The 12,638-nt window shown below is 35.3% G+C and overlaps 1 protein-coding gene across 7 annotated transcripts in view; it reads right to left on the reverse strand.

The window, feature by feature from the left end:
• Positions 1–2,638: 2,638 nt before the first annotated feature.
• Positions 2,639–12,638, reverse strand: part of NUBPL (NUBP iron-sulfur cluster assembly factor, mitochondrial) — a 205,468-nt gene continuing 195,468 nt past the window's right edge. For 2 of the 7 annotated variants that reach the window (XM_055309318.1, XM_055309317.1), the window contains exons 10-11: positions 11,336–11,418; positions 2,643–4,686 (exon numbers count right to left, since the gene is read on the reverse strand). In XM_055309318.1, coding sequence (XP_055165293.1) covers positions 4,624–4,686; positions 11,336–11,418 — 146 coding nt within the window. In that variant the 3' untranslated portion in view covers positions 2,643–4,623. Of the gene's footprint in view, positions 4,687–11,335; positions 11,419–12,638 lie in introns of all 7 variants that reach the window. The other 5 variants (XM_055309319.1, XM_055309320.1, XM_055309324.1 and 2 more) reach the window with 4 other exon arrangements.

The following is a 12,638-nucleotide window of genomic DNA, read 5'->3' on the forward strand; positions in this document are numbered from 1 at the left end:
TAACCTGTTTGTAGGGAGCTTGTCATCTCTTCTGTGTTTTGCCAAAGGTATACTTGCATCCTGTCTCTCCTTGAAGGAGTCTGTCTTTTCATACATGTCAGATGACTTGGTTGCAATGTAACTTAAGATCTCTGGTGGGTTTAAGAAAATCTATGATTTTGTAGATTATACAGTTTTTTTCTTTTTCTAAGAGTAGTATGATGCTCTTCCTAGTCTTCTCCATCCTAAACAAAATTGAAACTCTCTAGTAGTTTGTTGTTGTTTTGAATGTCACAAGCTGGCCCCAAATTTATATGAAAATGAAAAATATCAAGAATTGCCAAAGCATTCTTGAAGAACAACAAGGTGATGGTGAACAAAACAGTAAGTTACTGATGCAAAGGCAGACAAATAAACCAATGAGACAGAATAAAAGGCCATAAACAGAGTAACAGAAACACAGACATTTAGTTTACAACAAAGGTGGTACTGCAGAAGAGTAGAGGAAACAGAGAGTCCCACCGGACAATTAGATAACCATAAGAAAACAAAACAAAACAAAACAAAATACTTAAAGGGTACCTCACCTAATAACAAAAAAATAATTCCAGCTGGATTTAAAAACGAAATATAGAAGGCAAAACAACGTTAAAACTTCTAGAAATTAATATAGGATAATATCTTCATGACCTTGGGGCACTGCATAAAAATCAATATCATAAAGGAAAATAATAAATTTGAGTATGTTCAAATTAAGGTTATTTGGTTGTCAAAAGACACCATTAAGAGAGTGAAAAGCAAATCATAATACAGTGGGAAAGACTTCAACATAAAACTGACAAGGATTCATAAAGTGCTCCAACAGCATAATAGAGAGATGGGCAAGAGATTTGACTGGGCAGTACACAAAAGAGGAAATATAATTAGCCAATAAATATATGTAAAGGTACTCAATTTCACTTGTAACACGGAAATGCAAGTTAAAATCACAATGAGATACCACTAAACAACTACCAATAATTCTAGTCTCATAAATAACTCAATAGAAATGGAACACCAAGAAGTATGTATAAGAATGCTCATAGCAGCACTATTTCTAAGAATAAAACATTGGAATCAATCCAAATATCCATCTACAGTGGAATGGGTAAGTTTGGTATATTCAAACAACATAATATTCTACAGCATATAATATGAACTGCTATATGCAGTTAGAGGTGGAACTCAGAAACAATAAAGAGCAATTATATAGAGCAAAATAAAAGCAATTAATACACAGCAAAATAATGTATCATTCCATTTAATATAAGTTGCAAAAAATAGGCAAAACTATAATGTTGAAGGTGTTAAGACATCAGTAAATAGTTAACTTTGTAAGGGAAGAAGAGGGCAGCAATTGTGAGAGAAAGTACTGAGGCTTCTGTGATGTTGATGTTCCTTCTGTGATGTTCCTTCTTAACCTAGTGTTGGGTGTCCACTTTGCAGATAATTGACCTATATGTTTCCCATGCTTTACTGTATATACCGTATACATTATATACAGTATAACTTCCTCCCATTGTTCCCCATCCCCCCACCCCCCACCCAGAAAGCTTCTGGCCATTGGTGAACTTATTTTTTTAATTAGAAGTGTTTCCAATGGAGTGATGCAAGTCTCTGAACTCTAATGTACTCTTTGGTTCTGATTTTCTAGGATTCTAGAAAGGTATTGGTATGTTTTTTGGAGTGTGGTGTTTAAGGGAGAAAATTCTTTTCCTATTTGGAACTGAGAGGCACAATTCAGATAATGGTAAAAAATATTAGCTCTATTACTGACAAAAAGCTGGAGTAGAGGGTATGTGACTCCAGTGGACTACCAAATACCCAACCCTCAAATTAGATGAACTTGCCCACCCATGTCCAGGGCAGGGATGGACAGGCTTCCCTGTAGCCTGCCTCAGGAAGCTCAGGATCTGGCTGAAATCAAAGAAATGCAGACAGGAAGAAATTTACCCATAAGATGTATTACTCCTGCTTCCCTGGCATGGAGTGAGTGGGGCAGCTTGCCTTCATCTCCTGGAGATTGGAATGGAAATTCTCTATACTCTAGGGACATGTGAAGAATAAGGAACAAATATTACCCCTAACAACAGGTGGACTAGCTGTGCTTGACAGTCTATCTTTAAAGTCAGCTCTTTGAGACTTAGCAAAGGCTGCCATAGGCTAAATTTTAGAATAAGCTTCATTCTAGCTATTACGGTTACTTTTTCTTCTTCCACTTATGAACCTGTATATATACTCCAACCACCATCTTTTCTGTGGCTTTCCTGGAAGCATCTGCAGAGACTTGTACACAAGAATAAAGGAGAAGAGAGCGGGTAATTCTATGTGTAGCGCTAAGCCATGTATTTATGAGAAAAAATGAACTTTCGCCTTTCTCTACGAGATGCATAAATTGGCACACAACTTTTAAGTGTCTCTGGAGCTTATTTAAATCATTCTTTTTCTAGGTAAAGCTAAGCCTGGTTCAAGTACCTGCTTTTTGGTATTTAGAAGTGCTCAATGATTATTTATACCTGTCTTCTCTCAAAAAAATGATAAAAACACTAGTATAAATCTACAACTTAAAGTCATTACTTCCTTCTCACAATGATGATGATTACTGTGTGTTCACAAATACTTTTATTCATGATTTTAATTAGCATGGATAATTTGGCTCAAGTCCTTTTAGTGCAGTCACAGCAGTGTGTGTTTAATTAAACTTTTATTTTTATTTTGAAGTAATTGTAGACTCACATGCAGTGTAAGAAACAATGCAGATTTCACTGTGCCCTTTTATCCAATTTCCTCCAACAATAACATCTTGCAAAATTATAGTACAATTATCTCCCAAGATACTGACATTGATATAGTCACAATATAGAACATTTCCATCATCACAAGGATTCCTTATGTTGCCGTTTTATAGTCACACAACTCTCCCCCTTAAACTCTGGAAACCACTAATCTGTTATCCAGTTCTATAATTTTATAATTTCAAGAATGTTCCATAAATGGAGCCAGATGGCATAAAACCTTGTAGGAGTGGCTTTTTCATTCAGCATAGTTCTCTGGAATTCATACGCACTGTTGCATATGTCCATAGTTTGTTCTTTTGTATTGCTAGGTAGTATTCTATGGTATGGATATATCACAGTTTGACTATTTGCCCATTGAAAAACTCTGCATTGTTTTTTACTATTACAAATAAAACCTCTATGAACACTCATGTAGTTTTTTATGTGAACATAAGTGTGTGAAAACATGTTTATAATGACATGCAACTCTTTGACTAATTTTCTGGCTATTTAAGCCAGACACAAAACAAAAGATGTCAAGGTATTTGCCAAAGGTCATAGACTGCTTCTTTATCAACTACTGATTCTTATCAGTATTTGCAGCTTTGTAACTATCTTGCTACCTAAACTTGGAAAGCCCTCTGAATTTCTCTGAGCCTCAACTAGACAAGACAAGTGTTTTTCAAAGTGTATCATTTGAAATATGAACTCCACAAAATGGTCCTAAATGGGGAAAGGGTCAGTTTCATGGTCTCAGAAGTTTTAAGAAATGCTGAATACCATGTTTCTCTCTTTTGAAACAAATGAATGTTCTTTGTGTAAAAAAGGAAGGATCCAGTATCCTACCACTCAAGTTCAAATTCCAGCTCCATCACTTGCTGAAATAGTAACCTTCAGCAAGACACTTAACACTCCCATATCTCAGTATTCTCATCTATATAGCAGAGATAACACATTACCTCACTCATATGAATGGAAGATTAATTATAAGGACATAAGAAAACACTTGATAAATGTTACCTATTATTCTATTTCTATCAGAATCAGAATCAAAATCATTATGATCTTGTTAAAAATACACATGTCCAGGCCCCACCCCAGCAGATTATATTTAGTAAGTCTAGGGTAAACTTGGTCCAGATGAAGTAAAGGTTTATTTATATTATGAATGTGTCCAAGATAGTCCAAGGCAGGATTTAAATCCAGACCAAACTGACAGAGTGTTGTCATACTTTTCTTTTTAATTTTTATTTATTTATGATAGTCATCAGAGAAAGAGAGAGAGAGGCAGAGACATAGGCAGAGGGAGAAGCAGGCTCCATGCACCGGGAGCCCGACGTGGGACTCGATCCCGGGTCTCCAGGATTGCGCCCTGGGCCAAAGGCAGGCGCTAAACCGCTGCGCCACCCAGGGTTCCCGAGTGTTGTCATACTTATATCAGCACACGAATTTAGTAAATCCTTTAAATGACTACTCTGTAGTCCCGTAAAAAGAACACAGTTCTTTCCTGACTGGAAGATTGGGCTTCTAACACAAACTCCTGATTCCCCAAGAGGTAATTCATTAAAATAAAATGCAGTCTGTGCAGTTGGTACACACCAGCTTTCAGTAAATTCCTAAATGTAGTGGTTAGCATTGATATATAAAAATTTTATTTGTGAGTTACTGCTTAGCAAATCAAATCTGAACATAAGACATTATTTCCTTAGAAGTACAAGAAAACAACTATGATTACTACTATTCCTGTACGTTTCATAACCACATTGCTGACTTCCAAAGGTCTTCTTATTGTTAAGCACCAGGCAAAATTCCAGAACACTTGCGGAACTCACTTTAGAGGTGGCGGCAATCTTTTTACTACTTCTGCAGCAATCCTCAGGTAAGCTTTGGCCTGGAAAAGAAGAGACTCATTTGTTCTGTATTTCTCCCCAGCAGACATCAAATGACTCATGAACTGTTTGCCAGAGCTGTCTACTGAACTGAATAGTGAAAAGCCTGAGTGAGATGAGGAAATTCAGCAGTGAGAGGATGCTGTTGTATACACTGCAGGTGTACACAGAGGGAAGAAAGAATTTTATTGAGGGGGCAGATACTTAGAAGGTGACTTTCTGAAAAAATATTTAATACCAGCAATTACTGTTTTTAAGCTCTAATTCCAAGTCAGCAAACTAGCAAACCCAATCTAGTTGTAGAAAAATTATATCTTCCTCTTCTGACAAATTGATATCTTGAGTTAGACACTGCCAAAACTTTTGTGGCATAAGAGCTGTTAGTCATTTTAAATAGGACTGTTTATTATCACCCTATGGTTTATCTTTGGAAAGCATTTTCCTCATCTCTCTGAGAATGGCATCCAGTACCAGCAGCGAGCACCCTGTAAGGCTCCTTCATCTGCTGAATTTTGGGTACCAGGCAAGAATTTCTGGGATCAGTTGTTACACTCTTCATCTGTGGGCTCCCCAGTGCAGCCAAATAATAAGAACAACAAGCCACTGTGGGCCACAAACTAACCAATGCCTACATGGTCCAGTTAGAATGAGGGTCATGACATTTGCATTCTATCAGTTTTAAATAACTGCAGTGCAAATCTTATTTATTTACCCTATCTAATCTATGAAACCTGTAAGATACAATAGTGGATCTTCTAAAACCATTAATCTATACATTTATATACTTAGACTTATGAATATCTGCTACTTTAACTACTACAGCTACTATGACTGATAATAGCTAAAATTTACTTGAGTATTTAATATTTACCAAGCATTGTTTCATCTAAATTCACAGCCACCCTAAGGGAGAAATTCTGTCAGAAACCCCACTTTATAGATAAGGAAACCAAGAACCAGAAAGGTGAAGAGTCTTGCCCAAAGCATTACAGCTGAATGGGATGAGCTAGTCTTTGAACCTAGACTGACCAACTCTCTGCACGGTAAAAGAACAATTTGAGGTCTGTTTATTGCAACTTGATGAGTGTCTTAAGTGTTTCGCTCATTTTCACTTTTAAAAATCATGCTTGAGCCCTAACAGCTGAATTCTTTTGTTTTACCAGAAAAATGTTAAAAAGCTCACCTGAGTCCATAAAAAAAAGTTTCAAAATATGAATAAAGCCCTAAATTTTTTTAAATTTAGTACCAACTATACCAAGTATTTGGCATAAGTAATTTCACTTATGTAAAACAAGCATCATCAACTCAACTTGGATAAGGTCACAAAGGCAGTAAGCTGGAGAATATTCAAACCTGGGTCCATCTAACTGCAAAGCGTAGATCCTTCTACTACATATTAAACAGTAAATCCAAAGTACCAGCAATTTTAATCATAATGCTTGATCTAAAAATGGTTTCAGGGCAGCCCAGATGGCTCAGCGGTTTAGCGCTGCCTTCAGTCCAGGGCCTGATCCTGGAGACCTGGGATCGAGTCCCATGTCGGGCTTCCTGCATGGAGCCTGCTTCTCCTTCTGCCTGTGTCTCTGCGCCTCTCTCTCTGTCTCTCATAAATATTAAAAAAAAAAAAAAAAAAAAAAACCTTAAAAAAATAAAAATAAAAATGGTTTCACTCTCTGTAGTTAACAGAAACAATTTTGCTTAAAAATGGAAATAGCATGTACTTTGTAAATAAATATTTCTCTTAAACCTAGTGTGCTGATTTTCACCCATGCATCTTTGTAAATACCTTTTATCTCTATTAGCTTTTCTGAGTATTTAAGCCTAAAATTATTGTGATGAAAATTTAAAGTTCACTAAGGCAAGCTGAGAGAAGGCCATCATTCTCTCATCTTTACATTCTTACTTATGTTAAATTAGAGACATAAACCTATCAGACTACACAAAATACCGAATGATTCCAGAATAATCAAATTTGCTACATTTAACCTTTGCTTTTTAATGGACTATCTCCAAGCTTAAACTTTCAATATATCACACTCAAAGTAATGCTTAGATTGTCATTTGCTAAGAAATCACTAAAAGTGCTTAGTTTCACAGTTTCGATTTCTACAGAACTGTTGAGATAGAATTTTTTCAGCCAATGCAGTATCACTTCAACAAATATGTTTTGATTTTTATCACGTGCAAGTCACTGTTTTGGGAAATTTCTAGGATGTAACAATATAAAAAGGAAGCCAGAATAGCTCATTTGTGAAGACCTGGGGCTCTGAAGTTGGACAAGCATGGTTTAAAACTTAGCTCCATCACTTATTAGTATGAGGCCTTGAGCCAGTTACTTAACCCTTCTAAGACTCAATTTCCACATCTCTAAAATGGCTGAAGTAATAGTATCTACCTCAAAGAGTATGGGGTAATATTAAGTAATAATAAAGTATGTGTCGTACTGGCACAAAAGAAGTAAATATTAGTGGCTGCTATTATTCCTATTATATCCTTAAGTACTTTACAATCTCATTGAAAAGCTCACATGAACATGTATTCATAGATACTTCTGGCTGAGGAAATAGTAAACTAAATCCCTCCCTTTCATTTAATCCATAACTAGCAAAAAGGCAAATATGTGTATCATATACCAAAAAATGATTTATATTTCTCAAACTATTAATACTCTTTTTTCATCACCTCAAATATACATAGAATAACACTTCTACCGGAGATTTTTTATTGGGTCATCCAGAAGCATGGTTAAGATAGCTGGATCCTATTTACTCTATATTAACAAGTTAAAGGAAATGGACGGCAATCAAAGTGCAAGCAGTTTTATGGAGAACTTTTTTCCTTTGTCTTTGTTTTTAAAGATTTGAAGTTCTACTTTATCATACACGGTGATTTCATATTAAGATTATGTGGTAATAATTTAGAAATTATAAGATAATAAAATTTCCACTTATATTTGAAAGTCTTTACCAGGAATAACTTATAGTACACCTTTCTGTATGTCAATATTAACATTCTTATTTGGCAACAAAAGGATGAAAATTATTAGTCAGTCATGGGTCCATTACTTGTGTCCTGAACTAAAGCAAAGGCAAAAAGTAGATAAAATTGAATTACAATTATAATCACACAAACAAGAGGCAATGCTATTGAATTTAAGAGTTCTGAATCCTAAGTGTCTACTTCCTCTCCCCTCCTCTGTGGCTTTCTCTAGCTATTATCTACTACTATATTTGGAGTTTCAATTATTCCCCTTTTGTCAGCAGTGCACATGTTCAGAGAGTTGCCCAATGACTGGGAAGGCAGCAGCTTGATGGTGCTTTTTAACTGGTACTGCAACTCTTTCCATCTTTTCTGATGATGCCTTAAATTCAGCATGAACCATATTTTAAATTAATCACTGAAGCATTTGTGTCCTCCAAAAGTTAAATGTTACTGGGAGAGTGAAGTCTCTAATGTCCAATTTTAAAAGTTCTGATGCACAAAGAATGACAGCCCTGGAATCTGGTGTTGAGAGGAGGGAGTGATGGGAGATGGTGAAGGTGGAGTTAGAAAGAAAACAAAAAGCTTGGGATGCCTGGGTGGCTCAGGGTTGAGGGTCTGCCTTTGGCCGAGGGCGTGATCCTGGGGTCCATGATGGAGCCTGCTTCTCCTTCTGCCTATGTCTCTGCCTCTCTCTCTTTCTCTCTCTGTCTCTCATGAATAAATAAATAAAATCTTAAAAAAAAAAAAGAAAAAGAAAACTTCATTAAAAAAAAAAAACAACTGAAGATGAAACCTTTACTGATTAATAATTTTACCTTAGGTCAACCCCTAAAAGCAAACAATAAAAAGTGTTGATCTAAGGGGCTATTGATTAACAAATAATTTTAAAGGTTCAGTCCCATTAACTTTTGCAGAAGTTTACCATGTTGGCAAGTATAAACTTTATTCTTTAAATGAAGACACGCAAGTAGAATGGGCATTAAGCTTCCACAAATACAACAGAATTCGCTGAGAGGGCTGTTACTAGCTATTTCCATTGGAGTTCACAGGGGAAAAGAGAAGGGGGCTATCAGAGGAAATATTCATCACAAGGGTTAACAGAAGGATACTGTGATATGAACAGAGGTGAACTAAATTCCAATCTAAATATACATCATAGAAACTGAGCTAATCTTGCAATTTATTAGGAAGGGAAGCAGGTATTGCATTGGGAGGAGAATGAATAGAATATGGTGTCACAGTTGTGAGGGGAAATAGCCTCTAGCACTATCTTGGATAGTTCCTTTCTTTAAATAAACTTCTGCTTCTTCATCTGAAAAATGGGAGATTATTGTATTTTATTATTATACATTATTATTATACATATCTTATACATATACATACAATTATTATATATGTCTCACAAATGTGTTATGGGAATCAAATAAGATAATGTATTTAATGTACCCAAGTATTGTACTACTTCTTAAAACAAGTTAAAGAAAGCATAGCTATTAGTATAGGACCTGGAGTGATATAATGGAAGGAGGCCAATGTTTGCAAGGAAGACTTGTCTATTAATCACATTTTACTATTTATCAGTTCTGTAACCTTGGGAAAATTAACTTCTCTGAACCTCAGTTTCCTCATCTGTAAAATGGGGACTTTTTATACATTGTACTAAGTTGTGAGCACAGAAATTATGTAAGTAAAATGTCTGGCAGTGTCTGGTACACTATAATTGCCATTATTATTAGGAGGATATTTAATGAATGTCTGCAATCTAAGAGTCGGAAGTAATAATTTCCATGGAAACAGAATAAATACAAGGCACTATTTTTCCCCCCTTTTCATGGCCATGTCTAAATCTTAAAATTGCTCAGAAGTCTTCAGTTTAAGGTTGGCAATCTGGTACACGAAATTCTCACTACTTTTGCCAAGACCTCACCAAATCAAATCTAGCACAAACTATAATGGGTCAGGCTGTTCTCATTCAGCCAGCAACAGTGAAATGATAGGTCTAATGTTTATGTAAATGTAAATGATATTTTAAAAAACAATTAACTCCAAAAATTAAGATAATGGATAGGTGGAGAAAATACTTAAAAAATCTAAACTTGTAATTGATATAATCTAGTAAGTAATTATTCTTAGTCACTAGAAATCACCATAGAATGTTTTTAGTTTATTCTCAGGAGACATCTAAAAGTGTGTAATTAAAATACGCTTTATTTTCATAGAATTTTCATCCACTGCATAACATAAAGTACACCTATGGTAGCTAGGTTGCTAGACTTAAATTATGAGAGTAATAACTTGTTTTTGCTTATCTGAAAGATTTCTAAGAAAAGATTGAAAAGGAAATTTAACATTACTTACTTACTACCTTACTACCTAAAACACAGAAAAAAGAAACACAACGATATGCTACATACTATACTCTATTTTCTCAGAGATCATATCCCCAACAACTCAATCACCTATACTGTAACTACTCTTAATAAAGGCTAAAAGAACTTGGGCCCCTTGAAAGAAAGAACTCGAAATACTTTATTTATCCAAGATTCCTGACTGTCGATTTACCCTTACTTTTTTTTTTTTTTTTACAGCTCTAAGCTTGGCTCTTTTATTTTCCATTTCACGTAAGATAAAAGAAAAGAAAGAATGAGAATAGTAGTACTAATTATAGATAGCCAAAATAATAGTACTAAGAAGTATATCCATTAGCTAAGGAAGAACAAAAAGGAATAACCATCTGAAGGCTGACCGGGGCTTTTCGGCCAAGGAGCACAAAACTACATCAAAACTGATGCACTCAGATGATAGCTGAGCTTCTAGCTTACATAGCAAGTGTTACTTAGGACAAAAGAGATATACATGATTGATTTTATTCCTATCTAAAAAAGAAAGTAAAATAAAAGATTTTATTCTTGAAGTTGTAAAGCTTCAGCAATCCTGAAAATCAATCAACTGCATCCCCAATGACATTGGCTAATGAAACACAACTAGTTTTCGACCTTACTTCCTCAATCATAGTTATTAAAATAAATGTAGTGAAAATCCCATCTCTAAAGCATTATAACAATTTCCCTATATCCAACTCAATTCTTTAAAAAAATAAAGATTTATTTATATATTTTAGAAAGAGAAAGAGCATGAGTGGGAGGGGTCGAAGAGGAGGGAGAGAAAATTTCAAGCAGGCTCTGTACTCAGTGTAGAGCCCAATGTAGGGCTGGATCTCATGACCCTGAATCACAACTTAACCTGAACCAAGAGTCAGATTGTCAACCGACTGTGCCACCCAGGCACCTCCAACTCAATACTTCTTTACATTAGTCTCCCTTTTCCTAATAATCAGCTGAACTTCTAATACTGAAATATGGTAACCTGGGGCAGTTAGGTATGGCTAGCCAGGAAAATAGGAATTTTACAAACACTCATTGTTTGTGTTCTTCATGAGAAAACTGGCTAGGTTTTCATAGGTTTATCTATTCAGCTGATAATTCAGAGATAGCACTGATATGCTTACCATATAAAATAGTTATTTAAGGATGCTTTAAATAAGTTAACTAATCTTTGTTTAACACACGCACTGCAAATGAACTTGATCTTCCCAATTTTCTAAGTATCAAAAAGTAAATATCTTTACTTTTAAAGATACAAAAATACATATTTAAAAACATCACTTACCTCATCACTTTCAGGCTGTGAAAACACAATCGGCTGGCCTGTATCTGAAGTTTCCCTTATATTAAGATGTAAGGGAATGTCTCCTAAAAGAGTCCACCAGACATCCATTAACACTACAAAAATTTATATAGGCATTTGGAATTTCACTATTTGAACTTCAGAAAAAAACCCTAAAATATCAATTAAATTCATTCAAATCAACTTGAATTATGACTATCCTCAAGTGGTTAAATCTCTAAAAAAGGAATTTCAAATAAAAATCAGGGGTAATATATTCCATTGAGGGCAGTCCAGTGATTGTATATGTACATATGAAAGCTATGTGGCAGCCAATCAAGGGATAAGGCCCCTGATTTATTCTTTGCTGGAGGTCTTCCAGCAAGAAATGGCTTGGAAGATATTTGTAAAATTATTTCTCCCTATAATGCCTGACATAAAAATACCATACCAAATAACAACAGGAAAATGAAGAGGAAAAGATGAGGAGACAAAGTTGTCCAAAAAAAAGTATAATAAAATTATCTTCCTGATGTTGGCAGATGAGTGAGCTAAGAGAACTTCTGAAAAGTAAGGCAGATATGCTATCTCCACTACCTGCCTCTCTATCAGACAGAACTATTTCTCTTTAATTTTTTAAAAGATTATTCATTTGAGAGAGAGAGCGAGCGTATGCACACAGGCAGGGTGGAGGGGCAGAGGGAGAAGACAACACCTGGATGAGCTGGGAACCTAATGTGGGACTCGATCCCAAGCCCGAGATCCTGATCTGAGCAGAAGGCTGATACTTAACGGACTAGGCCACTCAGGCGCCTCAGTTTTATTAGGTGTCAATCTATATAGCATTACATATAACTTGTAAACTTTGATGAGATCTCAGGAAGTATATAAGAACCTCCACTATTTAGACAGGAGGTTGGAAAGGTTGTGTGTCTTTCCTGAGAATGTGTTACTATTAGGTGGTAGAATTGAGGGGAAAAGTGCTCTGATCTGTCATCCAATTGACTCCACCATCCCTTCACAAATGAAACCTTTCAAAAGGTTAAGACTTAAAATGCAGTAAATGGAGTCATAGGTAGGAGAGTTGATTTATCATAGTACTGAGCATTCTTAGAACTACTTCAAATTCATGCAACGGTTACTGAATGTGTGTATGTATGGGTTTATAGAAATAAGTCATGTAAATAAAGCAGAAGTATATGTTACAAAATTACAAACCTATTACAAGTTACATTATAAAGTACATAGAGGAACATATTTCAATCTCCTCTTGTCAGCAAATTTGGGGATTTTAATCAACTCTTTA

This window comes from Nyctereutes procyonoides, unplaced genomic scaffold, assembly GCF_905146905.1.
Source record: "Nyctereutes procyonoides isolate TBG_1078 unplaced genomic scaffold, NYPRO_anot_genome, whole genome shotgun sequence".
Lineage (NCBI taxonomy): Eukaryota > Metazoa > Chordata > Mammalia > Carnivora > Canidae > Nyctereutes > Nyctereutes procyonoides.